Raw genomic sequence first — 18,444 nt, forward strand, 5'->3', positions numbered from 1 at the left:
TGAACATTTCATGTACTCCTAGCTTAATGGGCGATGCTGGGAAAAGCAGCCCTCTCTGAATTCGATGCTCTCCTTTAAGGTCTGACACGAAACGATTAAATTGACATTCAATGCTAGCAAAATAAGAAACTGATTTAATTTCACTTAAGTAGAAGTACTGATAATTAAAATCATTTAAAGTGGCCCTCTTTTCCAAAATTGTTCAAAGCAGCAGTTCAGCATAGCTAGATACTAGATACTCCTTGCAATTACTTAAAGTGAACATGTGCCAAGTCAACAGATCACCACCTCTCCAGTTCACTCCTTCCCCTGCCCTTTCAAAGGCCTCTTGCAAGAATAAAAGATTCACCGTGCCTGCGATAGGAAGTCTGGGGATCACACTGTACTGATTAGATTGCAATGCTCTGACCTTTAACATTTATCACTGGGTTGGTCTCCACCCTGCCATGAGTGGGATCTGACAATGCCCACTTGAATGATTTCTTCCTTTTACCTTTTGATAGTGTGAAATAATAATTGCACTGAGCTCAGAATACTTTCCACTGGCATTTTTAGTCTTTCTTGTGCTCTGAATATCTCCGTTTCTCCTGGTCTCTACTATAAAATGAAATCAGGTCACCTTTCCCTTTTACAAGCCCATGATCTGCAATATTTCAAGACAAATACACTAGCGAGTACAAAACTAAGCAGCAACTACATGTGCGACTTCAGAAATGGTGGAGCCCAGGGGATTTCTGCCCGCGTACACTTTGCAGGTTGGTGGCTGACTGTATTACCAGGTATGCAGAGCAGAGTTTTATGATTTAATGCACTTCATTAGTCGACCTGCTAACTTAATAAACCAGGATCTTTAGAAAACAGGTTTGGAACAGACAGCTGTTCAGCCTAACTCAGGTTTGGCAGACTCCGCAGCCTAACTGCCTCTTAATACAGCCTGATTTAGGGAATAAATAAAAAAAAGTGCCTTCTCTAGATTGCAGAAGGGATAATCAGGAGTGCAATGCTACTTCGCTCCCAGCAGCTCGGGTGAGTCTAATCCATGCTCTGACATCACGGCCAGCAGGCAATTAGCTCCTGAGGACGCTCTGGCATCAAGGCTTATGTTCCTGTGCTGTATTAGGCACTGGTGACCACGTGGATCCAGCCAGAGAGCCCAAGCAGCAGTCAAATTTCAAACTTCTTAAAAATTAAGTTGAGCATAGAGATGCAACACCTTTGTCTAAGTCAACTCCCTGTAGATAGAAGCCAAGCACAAAATCTGGATCTGGCTTTTGATTCTGAATCAAAAGCAAGGACTCTGTGGTTGTGCAGTCAAGTCTCTCACAGGTTAAAGCAGCACCAGTCCCGCACCCCGTTTTCCACAGGTGCGGCAGCCTCTTCCTCAGAAACAAATAATAGCAGACTTAAAGCTTAAAAGAACTCTGTTAAGTGCAAAAATACGCTAGATATGGAGAAAATCAGTAATGCTAATGTTCAAATTACCTAATTTTCTATACTACGAACTTTCTCAAATTCCCAATAAATCTGTTTAACCACCTGATATAGGAAAGGTGTGGCGTGCCAATAACTGCAAGAAACAGAATTACTGTATACAGCTCATTGTATTACAGCAAAAAACACTGCTCCTAATTTGCATTTTCTTATAAATGATTTAATACAATTTAAAAAAATCTGTAGTTTGAAAGAGGAAGTGCTCAGTCAAGACTGATTCCTCTTGGGCTATTTTTAACCAGATGAGAAGAACATAACAGAGCAAAAAAGGAGAACAAGACAGCTGCAACTCCATCCTGTGATGACATGCTTAAAAAAAATATATATAGAAGCTAGATTCCATGTTCATATAAAGAAGTGCATAGCTTTCATCAATTTCAAAACATATTTCATTCCCTCCTAAAAGACAATCATCCAAACAAAATAAAATGTTATTTTTAACAAACATCTAATTTTGCTCCCTCTGAAGTCAATTTGAGTGTAGCCACTAACTTGAACGGATGCTGGTTTACACCTTAAGAATATTAAAAACAAACAAAACCGAGGCAGACAAACACACTGACTAATGCCTGGAGTATGGCCATACGGAGGATGGTCGTGTCGTTCCGTGTTATTTCACTGACTTCTTTACAGAAGGACAACAGACAGGGTTAAACCTGACAAACCTGAAGTTATTAAAGTTAAGAAATGCTGTAGAAGATTTTGGGAACAGAAAGGACTGGAGAAGAAGAGTAGCCACTCCATCAACCTCTGCAAGCTCCACACAAGCAGCTCTACTGAAACCAGTGACATTACACACATGAAGTAAAAAAAAGTCGCATGATGCAGCGTGTTGGGAGCAGATATGGTAAAAAAGGCTCAAACACGACACATGAATAAAAGGAAGAAGTACTCTGGTTTTGGCAAGAGTTCAACTTCCTCCTCTGACTCCTTGCTGTGTGGTACCACACCTTACTGTCTTCATATGAATCCGACCGAAAGAACTGGAATCCAACCAACAATCTAGGTATGTTCCTGCGACAGCCCAATCTAATAAAAAGCTAGCCTTAACCAGGCAGAAATTTATTTTCTGTAGTTATCTATGCCAACAGGAGTATATGAAGGAATGTTTCTAAGTACAGCTCTTTTACAAGGGGAAGGAGAGCTTTCAGAAGTAACACTTAGCGACTTAAACACATAGAAATTAAAATAAAACTAAAAAAGAATTAAAATTTTAAGGTAAATATGGGGCATGATGCCAAAAAATCCATAAAAATACCACCAGCACCATGGTAAAAGAAAACTAACCCCACTCACCAAGATTCTGGCAATAGGATTTCAAAAGCAATATGTAGAGTTACCGTCAAACCTGGGGAGTACTAACTGTCCAACCTGAACAGGGCTACAATAACTAGTAAATCCTTTCTTTATAAACCTGTTTACAACTCTACTGAAAGAAATGCTGATTCCCCATGTTAAAAAATAATTACCTTTGCAATAGTTCTCTAATCCATTATCCACTAACACGGAAAGAGACTGATACAGTTCAGTGCGGGCAGAAAAACACCCCATGCAAGCTAAAATCCTGAACCCCTTCCAACCTGAGCTGGCTAATCTGAGCAGCTCCCGCAACACAGGCATCAGGTTTGGGTTGTCCCTGTCTCCAACATTTAGGTCATTAAAGTCCAAAGATGCCCCGCTGGGTTTCTAATGAGAGAACTTCTTGGATTTGCTTCTGTAAGACAAAATTGGAGACTTTCTGGGTCCAACCCACCAACATGCAAGTCCAAGTTTGGGCGCAAAATTAAAGATGCTGATTAATATCAGGCCTCCTGTTTGTTCCTGTTTATTAATTTCTAATGTTTTTTACTATTTTAACAGTCTCCAACATCCAGAAAGGCCAATAAAATACCGTTTATCTGATGAAATTACTGGGGGATTAAGGGCTCTGATGTCTACGCATAAGGTGATGCTACAGAGAAAGTGAAAGTTTATTCTGAACACTGAAGAGAAATGATGAAGTGTTTGTTTTTTTGACTGATAACGCAACACCTGATTAAATAGCAGATTCCTCACATACCACCCTCCACCCAGCTTCTAGACTAATGATGTCAGAAACTTCTGGAGTGGGTGGAGTCAGAGGTAATTTAGCATCTAAACTTAACCTGCATGGAAACTTCCAGGGCAAATGATGTGGTGTGACACATTCAGAGAAGGCTACACTGAGAATACCCGTTTACCCCACAAAGAGACATCTTGTGACCTTCGTTTCTCCATGAGGGGCTGCAGGGCTACATGAGCCATGCTAGATCTCAAAGAGAATGACCTCCCGCAAACAAAAACGCTTCACCAAGGAGACCGCTCAGGAACACACATCGTTAATAATCACGATGAGCTGTATGCTGCCTTTTCTCTTACGCAGATGATGGTTTTTTAATTTAGGGATACACTGGGAGCTCAGTTTCATTTAAGTGATGACACAGAGGTGGTTTGCCTCAAGCATTTTGCTCCTGGACTACAAAGATACCCGCCTTAGCCCTGATACCCACTGATCAGTTTAACTCGGTCTGTGCCAGAGGTTTTGCTGTAAAAGGCTGGCTCTGCCCAACCTTCACTTCCAGCACTACTCTTAGGCTGGGCCTAGCTCTCACATGCTGAATCAGATCAAGGAACTGGTCTGCGTAAAGCTAATTTGCCAGAAGAAGAGGAAAAGGCTTGTTTTCGGTCAGTCGGTTCCCAGGACCACTAGCCTTGGCGCAAGGGAAAGGGTGGAAGCAGACAGATGCAGCGAAAGGACCGACTGCCTCTTCCAGTGCTGGTGCTGATTTACGCCAGGTTCAACCAGTCAGAGAAACCGGGTGCCAGTCCCCGGTCCCTCTCAGTGCCCGGGAGGTACACTTCCAATTCTGTTTACTCCCCTCAGCCTACGTCCGCGCTGCAGCCCCAGCTGTGACTGTGTAGCTATACGGCAGCTAGCCTTAGGAAAGGCTACAGCAGACAAGTAATGCAGCACACACTGAATGGCCCAAGTATCTGCCCGGTGTCTCCTGTAGCTGAACTCTACGCAGCTAAAAAGGACCTCACCAGCTAGTTTAATGCTACATTTGCTGTTTCTAAGTGAACTACAATCACAAAGGAAAGAGCACATGTCCCAGTGTGCTGTTTGTCCCTTGCTGTCAAAAGCAGGATACTGTGCTCTCTTTGTACCTGGGCTTCAGCAACTGAACGCACAGTACCGGATGACAGGCCAGGCTGTTCAGCTACACGTCCAGAGGCATAAATACCATCTACTGCTGGGAGGTAGAAGCTGAGAATAAGGGGAGAGAAGGACCATGGCAGCACCATGTTTCGTCTCCCGATAGACCCATGCCTGCTTTATACCTCTGTGACCCATGAAGAGGTAAGTTTCAATCAATTCTGCAGAAAAAAAGAAACCTTTGCATGAACCTATAAACAGAACATGCATCAGCAACACTCAGTAATTTTAAAAAAGCAAAAACTCAAGGGGGTTGATTTGTGCAAAAGACTGTAAAATTCAGATGCTAACCTACAGTCAACAAATGCCCAAACTACTACGGTTACATTTCCCTGGTTTACGGAAGAAAGAAATGCAGGGAAGGTGAATGGCCTGGCCTCATACAAAAGCCAAGGGAAGAACTGGGAATACAAATTAAAACTTCTGAAACTCAGTCCTTGTTTTATCTAGACAATGTTTCTCTGAATGGGTTCTTTTCCTGTTTAGAGTTCAATCTGAGAAAGGTAAAATTGGAACTGATTTAAGCAAATACATCCATCAGACTCTGTACATTTCTAACACATTTTTTAGCAGTTTCTGTTTATAGCATTAAAAAAAAAGAAGTCAGCTTTTTTGTGTCTCTACTTAGTAATTTTCCTTTTCATTTTTAAACAATTTGAAAAGGGGCTGTCCTTTAGGTTAATACACACATTTCAGCATAAACAGCAAGAATCATTTACACGAGGAACAAAAGAGCAAAGAGCTTTCCAAAGGCAAAAGCTAAAGTCGTGTTAGGATGTTTAGCTTTCCTCAAGTGGATTTGCTCTGTGCCTATTAAAAAGGTGACAACTCTCACTTACCAAGACTTTGGGCCTGAGAATTTAGTTGGGGGGTTACATGCTTCTTTTAATTTAAGGACAGAAGTTGAAAGTTTCTTGTAACATCCAAGGCAGAGCACTGACACTTTCCACTTTCAAACCATTCCCAACTCCCGAATTCTCGCCGAGAGCCTTCTTTTGGTTCCTAATACTTTGCTTATTTGCTCATGTAATCCATGGCCCTACAAGCCCCCCCCCCAAAAAGCAAGCACTCCCCTGCAGCAAGGGGGCTGGAGTGGGGGAGGGGGGATCCCAAACTCGGCCAACAGGGGCAAGTGGCGTGGGAGAAGAGGGGGTCTTACGAGCACGGCCGTGCAGGGGCTGGCAAGGGAAGCTGCGGAGAGGGTGACGGCGCGCGTGGGCAGGAAGCGAGCGTGACTGGTGTGGGGACGAACCCGGGCGCATGGCGGAGGCGTGCGGGGGGGGCCGGGGAGGTGTCGTGGAGACTGTGACGAGCGCGAAGCCAACGCGGGGTCAGCTGCTCGCGGGCAGAAAGGGGAAACGGCAAAGGAAAGACTGCGGAGGCAAACGGAGCTGAGCTAGTAGTGGGGTGCAGGGGAGAACCTAAAAATTAATTAAATGCTTATTAGCAAGAGCAATTACAAAGGAACAGGAACCTTAGGTGTATGTCAAGCTCCAGGGAAAGCCTATTTGTACCCTATTGATCAACTGCCTGAAATGGGACGATGCTCTGGGTTTCTCACTCTAAGACAAGTCTAAGGTTTTCATGCTGTCATCCCTTTGGCTAGAAAAAGGTTAGTCCTCTGTAATACTGTGCCAAGTACAGTTTTCTCCTAAATTTAAAGAACACACTGAGGGCTTTTTCTCATCGATAATTAACTTGAGCTGTTATTAACTCAATTGTTGTCTCTATGTCAAGTCACACCCACCCACAAAAGCTCTTAACTGAAGACTGGCTCTTCTTTTAATTTGAGTTGGCTGTACATCAGACAGTACATGGGAAGACAAGGATATGGCACAACTCAACAGCTACTAAAAGAAAATAAACACCCTAGAAAGCAGACGTGGACCAGCTCCACTGGAGGAGTAACTCTGCTCCTTCGATGCTGTGCTATTTATATCATCATCATGCCAAGGAGTCCTACTTACACGTTAGGCTGCCACTGCGCACCATTCCCCTGACGTGCTCAGGGATGAGAGATGAGACAGATTTCTAGAATTGTTTAGCTTATTAAAGGACAAAAATATATGGGATGTACCTTGTGAACGCAACAGATCATGAACACATCTGGTGACGGTGTGGAAACAGCGATTCTCTCTCAAACGAGGCTAACGCAAGAGGAGCAACCTGAGTGCAAGTCATCTGACTTGAATCCAAGTGAATGCACACAATTTGTACAGCCTGTACTGAACTTAACAAGGTGTCCTGGTTTCAGCTGGGATAGAGTTAATTTTCTTCCTAGGAGCTGGTACAGTGCTGTGTTTTCGATTTAGTAGGAGAAGAATGTTGATAACACACGGATGTTTTAGTTGTTGCTAGGTAGGGCTTATGCTAAGTCAAGGACTTTTCAGTTTCCCATGCTCTGCCAGTGAGGACATACACAAGAAGCTGGGAGGTGAGACAGCCAGGACAGCTGACACAAACTAGCAAAGGGATATTCCATAGCAGAGGAGGTCATGCTTAGTATATAAACTGGGAAGAGTTGGCCGGGTGGGGCCAATCACTACTCAGGGACTGGCTGGGCATCGGTCAGTGGGGGGTGAGCAATTGCAGCGTGCATCACTTATCTTTCTTGGGTTTTATTTCTCTCTCTTTTTGTTTTCTTCTTTTTCATTAAAATTATCATTATTATATTTTATTTCAGTTATTAAACTTATCTCAACCCATGAGTTTTACCTTCCCACCCACTCCGATTCTCCTCCCTATCCCACCAAGAAGGGAGAGGAGTGAGCGAGCAGCTAGCTGCTGGCTGGGGTTAAACCACAACACAAGGGATAAATGCTGCCAGCTAATAGTAATAGTGGGGAACGTATAGTGAAACAGCCTTACAGGTACACTTGCAGAATGACTCAGACACAGACAGCTCCAGCTAGGCACATGGCATGGTCTGCAAACACCAACTTCTAATCATTCAGGAGTTCAGAGGTAGACTGCAGTTGCTCCAACAGTACAGGCAAGAGTGCTGGAGAAAACGATCTTAAAACCCATACATCTTGAGCAAGCAACTTCCTACTGTTGCCAATTATGACCCTTATTCAGCATGCATCCATACCATACGCTGGAAGGCATGGAGGAGGGATGACACCACCAGAGAATTTGTGTTAGTGCTCAACTCTCCCTTTGCCATCCCAGTTGTCTGTGGCACCTGGGCTTCATTGGAGGATGATGCCCCCTTTACACAAGGAAGTCTAGAATGCAATTTTGTGGACCCACGCCTTGCTATTACTTCATTCCTTACTGACAAGACAAGTAATACATATGCTGGCAAGCTGGAGGCATTTTGCGTCTGTTAATAGGGTCAATACTGAACCTCTGGCCTGAAAGGAGACGCAGGACAAGGACTGTTTCACTGTTCCCAAAGGTGGGAAAGAAAAAGAAAACCCAACCAACTCACAAACACCCTGAAGGCTAGTTTTCAGCTCCATGAAGTTTCTTTCATGACGTTCACACAAGAAATGAGTAACACTAACTTGGACCTGCTTAGAGGATGCACCTAACTCCAAACCATCCTAAATAGAAAAGTCTGACACCTTTCTGAAGACACGTAAAGCACAATGCAGGATGGATACAATACAGCCTGTGCGATCTTGGAGAATGTAGCGATACTCTTCTGACCTTGAAAAACAAACTAAATCCATCCATAAAACTTTCAATCTTATCAAGCAGCAAACATTGCAGTGACTGCTTCTAACAAAACCCTGTTTTGATCAACTAAGTACACATATAAAAATATTTCTGTCACTAATCCTGTTTTATTAGGCCTTGGTCCTATGCCCTTCTGGGCTCTACTTAGCATGGGACTGCCCTGGAGCAGCTGGAGGCCATTCTCAAGCGGCTCTGCTTTGTGCTGACACGTTAACAAGTGCCGAAAGGCAATTACGCAGGCTGGGGATTGCCAGCGGCCCCTTCTCAGCACAAGCCCTGCCGAGAGCAGGGTTGCTGCCCTGCGCGTCACCCACGCAAGGCTCTCCCAGGCTGCCAGGGCAGGGCGGTGGTCTCCTCTGCTGCTGGACTGGTGGAAAGCAGCCCAGGATCTGCCCTGATGCTACCGAGCGCAACCTGCTGTAATTGCCCAAAAATGATTAGTGAATTTGGAGTTACGTGCCAACCACTAAAAATCTGCTGTCGAACGATTTTTGTTAAAACGTTTCTTCACTACTATGCTCAGCAGCAGTAGGAACAGAGCTACGTGGTTGCTAAAGTTTCTTTGTTGAAATAGACGTACAAAAAGGCATTTTATCACGTTCTTTTACTGCACGACATCAAAAGAAAACATCAACTCGTTTTTTGTTTATGGAGTAAAAGAAAGCCAAGAGGGCTGAACAGAAGCGTTCCCCTTTTTTGTTTGAAATCAAGGCAGAGCTGGCTGAGTCAAGGTAACATAATTAAAACACTTAAACTGTTTAAACTGTGCTGATGGACTAAAATGCAAAACCAGATGCTATTGCGTGCATATATTATCAGAACCAGGATAATTGTTTAGATGGGCCATTAGGACCATCAGCCTGACTCCAAATGGCTGTTCTAAAATTAAGAAAGATATTACAGAATGAGAAATGTTTTAGATAAGTTCAACATGCTTCTTTTTTTTCCTAATTCAGGGACATGTACTTTAAAGCTAGCCAGAAATCTAGCTCTTGACTCTCTAAGAAGGGTCTTACCTGGCTTTAGCAAGGCTTCTGTGGGTATTAAAAAAAAAAAAAAGTATTTGGAAAATATCCAAGCTCTTGCCACACTTAAGCAAATACATGACTACATTCATAATGCTTAGCTAATAGATTGGGGGTATTTATGCTTTTCATCTAATTCCCTCCCAGTTGTGCCTGCATGCTGCAAGTGTTGGTCCCTACAATTTACTGTGTGCTCCCCACTCCCTCTGTGCGTTGAACTTAGCAATTATGTGGCTGTGAGATTAATTGCTTTAGCAAGTTGATCTGAGGGGAAACCACTTTTTTTTTTTTTTTGAAAGTTAGGTTTCCATTGGAGCAACTTGCTGAGTCCGTTCACCATGCAGCCATGCGGCCTCTGTATCTGGTGTGAGGAAAGTGGTAGGAGTGTGTGACCAGGGATGGAGGGAAGAGCAGAATGACTCTTTCTGAGAGCAGCCCACAGATCTGCTGTCATGTAAAACTGCAGCCTGTGTGTAGGCCCTTACAGGTGTGGTTCCGTAGCAGCACAACTTGCCTTGGACTTGACTGAGACCAATACTGCTGTGGACTTCTTGAGTGCCTGTACCAGCTCCCGTGCTGTAAAATCAAGTGAGGGGCAGCTGGAACAGGCTGCCCAGGGAAGGGGTTGAGTCCCCATCCCTGGAGGTCTTTAAAAGACACGTAGATGTGGCACTTAGGGAGATGGTTTAGTGGTAGACTTGGCAGCGTCAGGTTAACAGTTGGACTCGATGACCTTAAAGGTCTTTTCCAACCTAAATGATTCTATGATTCAAGGAGTCCATCAGCTCCCTGAACTGGCTGGCTGAGGGGTCACAAACACCAGTGCTGCAACAAGAGACGAGACGGGTTGGTGGCAAGCTAGACTTAAATTGGTTTAAGTTGTTGCAGAGTTATGCTAATTCAGTCTTTCATCCTCATAGCTGCCAAAACTGGGGAATCCGATTCCCGAGGTACTTGTAGGGAAGGTTTGTAGGGAAACTTGTAGTTTCCAGGGAAGGTTTCTGCTGCTATCCTATTGCTTCTGTCCAAGCAGCAACTCACATTGCTGCTGGGGATAAAAAAAAAAATAAAATAAAAGGGGCAACTATCCAAATAGATTCGTCATGTGATGAGAGTGAGGAAAGACTAGGAGGGACACGGAAGGGGAAGAGTGTTTCTCAAAAAAAGAAAATAAAGCTCCACCACAAAAGCAAAGGCAGGGCAAACAAAACCCTACCACCCTGCAAAATGAACCAGCTGAGTTCTACTCACCATTGAAAGGGTTAATCTTCTTTGAGATTCGTAAAGAAATTGATTCCTTCAGGTCTTTCTTCTTCACACACTGAATGCCCAAATTCTGGAAACTGAAGCACATGTGGCAGGATTTCAGCAATTAATAAAATCTTCAGTGTAGAATATTAAATAAATTATTTGATGTTGGTGTGATAACATACAGTTTAAGAAATGAAAAAAAAAAGAGCTTATTTTGAGAAGGATGAAAAGGGATGCATTTTTTTCTAAAATAAGAGCAGAAACAGAGATGAAAAATACTGAAATGAAATTCTAAAGAATTTCTATTCGTTATTAACAATATCTATTTCTATATTAAAAATTGTTACTCCTCAGTAAACCTACAGTAATTAAATAGTTAAATACTCAATCTCAGGTAACTTAAAGTGACAATTATTTTTGTTATCAATAAACCTGCTGATTTGCATTAGTTAAGGGTTTGCTCTCCTGCTTTTATCAGGGAATGTAAATTTCAAACACTTTTTTAAAGGTTTTTTTGAAACAAGTCTAAACAGGTTTTTAAATCTCACGCAGTTATGGAAAAGTTCTGAAGAGCTGCAGCTCTTCCTTATTTGCATAAAAGTGCAGGTCACCCTGATGCAGGAGGTGGGGGGAGTCCCAAGCGAGCTGACTCTTTCCCACATGGAAAAACCATGACATCATCAAAGCTGAGTGGATGTAAAGCAGGAAGTAAAAAAAATAAAAAAAAAAAATCCGTGTTTCATGATGTTACACTAAGCTCAGAAGAGAGGTCATGCCAGCAGGCATCCTTCTCCAGAAGTACCAGCTATTTCCCCTTCCTTTGAAACTCCACAAACATTCTGTGCCTTAGCTATGCCTAAAAAACCACCTTAATGCACCTAAAGATACTCCTTGTTCCTGCCAACGCTCTTAAGAACAGTTCCACATTTCCCTGCTCTGAACAAGACTATCCTAGCAAAATGTTAAGTTTAATTTCCTTAAGCTCCCTTGCCTGTGCCCAATGCGCTCTGTTCAGAGGTTCCCAAATCCTCTGCCATCTGGTCTACTTCCAGAACCTTTATTCACTGGAGAAATGCATAAGCTTCCTTTTGAACCTGAACTTGATACAGTGACCTACAAGAAAATACAAGGCACTAGCATCTCATAATTCAATAAAGCACACTGGCTACATAATGTGGCTACTGACATTCAAGATTTGCGCTGCACCTTGATGAGCAATCCTGTTTCTATCTTGTCTTGTAGGTAGTACTTTTTTTAGGGCTTGATCACAGCACATATTCATTTCCGTCCCCCCCGAACACCCACTGTATTCTGCAGATTCAGTCTGAAGCACGCTTCAAGTCCACGAACATGCTTGGTTCCGTATTACGGCCATCTGGCAGTCCCAGGCTCTCCAGCCATCCACCGTAAGTTACCAAGCAAGTACCTGTGTAGAACTGGCCTTGAACAAAAGCTTTATCTAGCTGTGCAAGGACTGACAGCCATTACTCTGCACCTTTCAACCACTATGAACAAAGCCTCTCATGGACAGAAACTAGGCTTTTAAGCGCCCTGTAATTCTCAGATTATAAACATTTTCTTAAACATGCGCTGTCACAGTGAAAGTGTCTAAAGGCCAGATCAGAGGAGAAACTGTCGAGAACCCCAGCAAGGCTGTGGGGTTTCACATCAATGCTAGCTGACAGGAAGCAAGCAAGATAACGAGAAGAGAGAGGGAGAAGTAGGAAGACAGAAGAAAAAAAAGAAGAAAAAAAAAGAAAAACACTTTTAAAAACTATGATATCATCCATGTAGAGAGATAGCAAACTAGGAAGTAAAAATCTGAGTATAGAGGCAGTCACACAGGCTCCGACATTCATACTTTTGCCTTCATGTTTTGGCCAGGGAGGGCCCTGATCAAGTTTAGGCAGCAGTACAAAGATCATTATACCACAGGCAGAACAAAACACTTTGTTCAACTGGGACTACATGGGGAACTTTAAATAAGCAGAAAGCAAAGTAATTACTCAGACCAGCCCAAAATCTGGGATTAATAATTCCACTTCTGCAGGAAAAAAAAAAAGTAAAATTGGATTTTTGCACCATTTGGGATGCTTAGCAAGAGTAAACAGCCAGAACCACTACCAAGAGAGGACCTCTCCTGCTCACTAGTATTGCATGATGCTTTTCTCTAACATGGACTCGAAGAGAAGAATGTGAAGACTGAATCACTAGCCACAAAAAGGAAAATTACTTTAAACATCCAGATCCAATTATAGATCATACTGTTCTTTCATCTTAAACCACCCAATGATTGGGGGGGAGGGGGGGGGGAGGTGGGGAAAGAGTGTACCGATGCTGGAAACATTTCAAAGAGAATGTTTCGAGCCTCCTCCCATCACGATCTCCCATGTCAAGCTCAACTGAAGCTTACAGTTTCATGTTATTGGTAAAGTGAAAGTAGCCCACTTCCTATTTTGTTAAAAACTGAGAGGCTTATAACCTAACGATATTGAGAAGAATTGACAGATATAGCAAACAATCACAAGTGCCTTAAGTGAAATGCATTATGTCAAAGAACAGGATTTGATGCAATCAAAATTTGCAAATAAATATTTGCAGAGCATCCCAATGCTTTTTGGCATTGCATCCTGTAATGGCCTCTCCACAGGCCTGCCGTGTGCTTACACGCTTAACCTTGTGCAACAAAACGCCAAGAGGAAAAACAATCATCAGTGTCTTCCTGCAGCCAGTGAACGTAATACATAACCAGAAAAGGTGTTAAGCAATCAGGCTTTTTTTTGCTTCGGATCAGAAGGCAGAGAGCTGAGAGCAGGAAGTAGGATGGGCTGGAACAGCAGACATCCTTTGACCTTAGGTGCGGAAGCTTCATTTGAGAAGACAAAGGGGAAGCTGGTGAATGGATGGTCAGAGGAAGGTGCAAGGTCCCTTAACAGTTTAAGGTATTTGCAGCTGCCTTTTAGACAAGGTGAAGAGGAACTCCATTTGCAGGAAGGCCGACGAGGATGAGGTTACGACAATCAAGATGGAAGGCAAGTGCCTGAAGGGACAGCCCTACCTTTCCAGAGAGGTGTTAACAGTGGCGGAAAAGTTATACAAATCACATTTACTAATCCTTTTCTACCATTTGCCAATTAGGACAGCATTGTGAACAGAGCTAAAAAAAAAAAATTTAATAAATTTGTTAGCATCTCTAACAGCAAAAGGCAGTACAGTCAACATGCTACGTGCCACCTGAATATGCTGCACCACATTCATGATCACTTGAGCCTAGGCTGTATGTTGAAGAAGCATCTCCACTATTACAACTGTGTATTTCACCATCAGACAATCATCGTCTTCAAACAGACTGCGTCTTCAGTTCTCTCCTTTAATAGTGTTCTACTGACTAAACCCACGTAAACGTGGAGTAATTTCACTAACATCAACAGAATCCCATCAGCCTGAGAGCAGTGTGTAAGAGCTACTTATACACTGAAATATTTACCTTATTTTCTTCCCAGCTCAGTTATGTTTACCCCAAAGCAATAGCCTACTTCCAAATTTACTACATTGCAAACTGTCAACCACAAACAGCTTATCAATTCTAAATTCCCCTCTCCGGCAATCATCACTCAACATTTGTTGCAGTTTACTCTGCTTTTACTTTATTACGTAAGACTTGGTGAACTTACAGGAAATGCCATCAAATACAACTGTATTTTAGATATTCTTAATATCTCTCTGAACAGCACTAAGAAACACATCTCGCACACAGCCTGAACTTTCCTTACTGCATCCACAAGTAGATCCTTCCCTGGCATGCTTGCTCTACAGAGCTGGGCCTGAGCAGAATCTGTATTTTTACTCAACACGCCCCCCCAACCCAAACAAACAGCAACAACAGTGACAGCTACCAACACGTTTCTGGACATGTCACAACCATTATCTTCTAAAGGATGTGATACTCAGCCAGTACAAACTTTCTCCACCAGTTTCCAGAAAATCCAAATAGAATTCCCATGGAAGACGTGCACTTCCCTAATCACCGTGAAGTACTAATTCTAATGATGTTGTTACACATTCCATTACTCATCATTTTCACATCCAGGAGAGAGAGTCATGCTCAAGAGTAAGAAGTGTTACTGAACAAGTGGGAAAAAGGAAAAGGAGACAGACTTTGGGAGAACAAATGAAGGAGAGAAAAGGGTGATAGGAAAAGAATAGGACCAAAGATAAGTGTGTGCAGTATTGAAAAAGGAGGAAATACTTCAAAGAGAAGTTGTCCTCTCTCTGAGATGGATTGGTAAACTTCAGCAAACACAGCATACTAATTGCTCTTTTAATCACTAGTCAGAGTTTTAAAACATAAGATTAGAAAATCACTTGCATAATGAATCAAACACCCAAGCAACACCATTACTCACGACAGGACTCGCCGTTCTGGCCCAAACTCTGCTTCATAGTAGCCATCTCTGCAGTCTTTTCCCACCAGATCATGAGGATGTGGCTTGTAGGGTTCATTCTTTGTTACCAATGTAGTTCTTATTTTGACTTTTCCAAAATAGTTCAGAATCTACAAAAAATGTGAGATATTTTCTAGATGTTAGATATCAGGGCTAGTAAAGTCCCCACATGTAACAGAAAATATATTTTATCCTAAAATACTCTATGGGAGAAACACCACAGCTAAGAAAATGGCATTATTGCTTTGTAAAAGCCAGGACTATTCAGGAGTTTTGTTCATTCCATTTTAGTTCTGTTCATTTTACACCAAAACCCCAACTTTTTGGCAAAATATTTGAAAAGTGAAAATTTTTTTCAAAAGCATATCTCATCTATTTCACAAAGTAAACCAACATACTTCACCTGCTAGTTTTGCCAAAGCAGCTGGTTATTTGTAATGATAAAAGTTTGCTAGTGCCAGTATTTGACATTCAATCCATTCAGTTCTCTTAAACTACCCTACTGCAAGAATGGGAAGGAAGTCTGTAAGGCTCTAAAGAATCTTTGGGGTTTTTTTTCTTTCCCTCTTTTGTTTTGGTGGTTTTGTTTTTTGTTTTTTGGGTTTTGTTTTTTTTTTGAGGGTGGAGATCTATTGCTTCACCATCTTACCAGGCCTTTTTATATGAGTTGAATTCATCCCTGTTCAAAAGACCAGAGGTAATACAGAAGCTTAGACTTAAACCAGCTTGTAATGCTTTAAGACTAAACGTAACAGGACATGCTTCATTACCATACCTAGCCTTACAATGAAAGACGCAAAATTCTATGTAGGTGACCACATGCAAATGTTTATTGAAGGACAGGTCCAGCTCCAAAGATCTTAGGAAAAAACTCCTAAAGCTTCAGGGATAAAGATATTACCTGTGCATGGAACACCAAGTAGTAAAAGAGGATCTTAACAGATACAGCACGACATAATCCCCTATGAAGTCTATTTTTTTTTTTTTTTTTTTTTTTTTTTATTAATTCTCCAGTGAATATTCAATCTTACATTCAGGAAGGGGGGTACCAAATTCTCAAGCTCCTACTAGAGCCTTCACAGCAGTCATCAGCCTAATTCAGCACACATTTCTCAGGTGCATAAAAGTCTTCCCTTATGCTGACAGCTACCAGTGAAGTCACCAAGGGTTGTGTGGGTGAGTGTACAAAACAAACAAACAAACAAAAAAAAAACAACCCCCAAAAAACCCAAACAAAAAACAGTTTGGCCTAAATTGTTTGAAGCATAACAACTTGAAAGCAAATACAAGACTCGCTCAGGCACCCATTTGTGTGGAGGTGAGCTCTCCTCCTCCACTTCTCCTGCCCTATAACTAACTGTTCCTCTCCTCCTGCAGCCCTTTCTTTCCTCCTCCTGAGACCCCAAGGATCCATCATATATCCTTTTCGGCCAACATCTCAAACCTTTGACTTGACCTGTACTCCTCTAGCTTCCATCATCTGTTAGCTTCTTCAGTCTCCAGTTTGGCTCCTTTCTTGGCCTTCATACAAGCAACCATTACTTTTTACTCTTAAAATAAAAATGCCACCACTCCTTCACCTTCTTCAACTATTACATCATTTCTCCCTCATTTCAAACCCAGTCCCTTGAACTTGAAGCCTGATGTAGCCCGTTCTGATTCTCCAGTTCCTCCTTGATGTTCTTCATCATAACCACACCACGAAATTTAATGTCTTCCTGGCCTCTCTGTTCTCATCCTCATTGATGTTTCCATTTCTAGAGGGGACTCCCCTAGCAGCTAATCAGCACTAAAGCCTCCTATGGGCTTCAGGGAGGCAGGAATTCACCTCGAAATCACCTGCTATCAGTAACAATCAGCTCTGTCATCAACAGTCACCTTTAAAAAAGAACAAACTTTGCCAGGATTGCACGGTCACCTACCCATGTCCCATCTTCCCTTTGGGTTCTGGCTGGCCTTCATGGGCAGCACAGTCCTGGCTAAGAGGTATCAAGGGCTTATACTGCCTGTTCAACTTGTGCCCTGACACAGCCTTAGGCTGAGAGGCTGTGAAAGTATTTACTTTTGCCAACTGCCTATGTAGTTCCTTGTTCAATTGGTAGAGCGCTGGGGGGGGAAGAAAAAAAAAAAAAGTCTGGCAAGATTTCCATTTCCTGCATTCCTTAACCAAATCTGACACTGTGATAGTCAAGGGCTGAACCTTCTTTGCTTTTTCCCTTAGTAATTCTGGCTTCATGGCTAGACCAGCTTCCACAGTTGCTTTGGGTAGTAGAGGCTCACTCTGCTGCTCAACACATGATTACCAATACTACCTTTCTCAGACTCTCCCTCTTCTTAAAGAGCTTTTATGCCTCAGCCTAACACATCTCATATTTTTCAGATTTCATGTCCTCTGTATCTGTTCTTTTTCTGCTGTGATTCCAGAGACTCCATCTTCGGCTGTACTTTTTTTTTTTTTTTTATACTTGCACACACTGCAAACACAGATACACAGCTTCTGTTCCTAGGCACTGTAGTGTACTTCAAGATAGCAAGTCCGCTTAACTTCCCATTTGTATTTGAGCTTTCTCTTCTAATCTCATCTCTGAAAGTTTTTTCCAAATTGAAAGAGTTCAAGGAAACATTAGCAACTAAACTTCAAATAGGAGACCAGAAATTCTTCTCCCTTACCCTACATGTCTAGGGTCTCTGACATATTCCTTTGTCCCACATATGAAAGCTACTGCCAAAGTGCTTCCATCCATTCCACCTCTACTGTCTGTATCTTTGTCCCTGCTTTGATCGTACCTGCTAAGGCTACTCTGAATCCTTTCATTCTGGATTTCCCAACCTATCCATAATGCAACCACCCAACTCGTCTTCATTGCAGGTGCTCTGACCACATAATTCCCCTTTCTCAGCTCATTTTTAAATTCTGTATCCCCTTCTGACTTCACATACTTCATGGTAGTTTCTTTTGAGGAGCCTAATCACCAAATCACTGGCTGCAAGTCACTTTCTTACTTTGCTCGGTTGTACAAAGTGCCTTCTTTCATGTTGCGCCCAGCAGCTTTTCAAAGCCTTTTCAAATTTTGTACACAAATTCCTTCAGAGCTCTCCCAAAATTCATACTGCAGTCCAAATAGTAAAAACAAACCCCAAGTCACATAGCTAAGAAACTGGAACAAAAGTGTGTACAGAAAAAGCTAATAACGAATGGTTCCCTAATAATGCGTAACTTCACCGAGTTCCCTCTCTACCAGTGCTTTGTTAACTACCTCTACGCCCTCGTCTCCTCCTCTTGCAAATTTGAAACAAAATCTTTTAATGGCTA

General features: G+C 42.3%; 1 protein-coding gene across 1 annotated transcript in view; it reads right to left on the reverse strand.

Moving 5' to 3' along the window:
* REL (REL proto-oncogene, NF-kB subunit) overlaps positions 1 to 18,444 on the reverse strand; it is a 33,976-nt gene that overhangs the window by 9,548 nt on the left and 5,984 nt on the right. The window contains exons 3-4 of the mRNA XM_069787641.1: positions 15,093 to 15,241; positions 10,687 to 10,778 (exon numbers count right to left, since the gene is read on the reverse strand). Coding sequence (XP_069643742.1) covers positions 10,687 to 10,778; positions 15,093 to 15,241 — 241 coding nt within the window. The remainder of the gene's footprint in view (positions 1 to 10,686; positions 10,779 to 15,092; positions 15,242 to 18,444) is intronic.

This window comes from Haliaeetus albicilla, chromosome 7 (genome assembly GCF_947461875.1).
Source record: "Haliaeetus albicilla chromosome 7, bHalAlb1.1, whole genome shotgun sequence".
In the NCBI taxonomy this organism is placed as follows: domain Eukaryota; kingdom Metazoa; phylum Chordata; class Aves; order Accipitriformes; family Accipitridae; genus Haliaeetus; species Haliaeetus albicilla.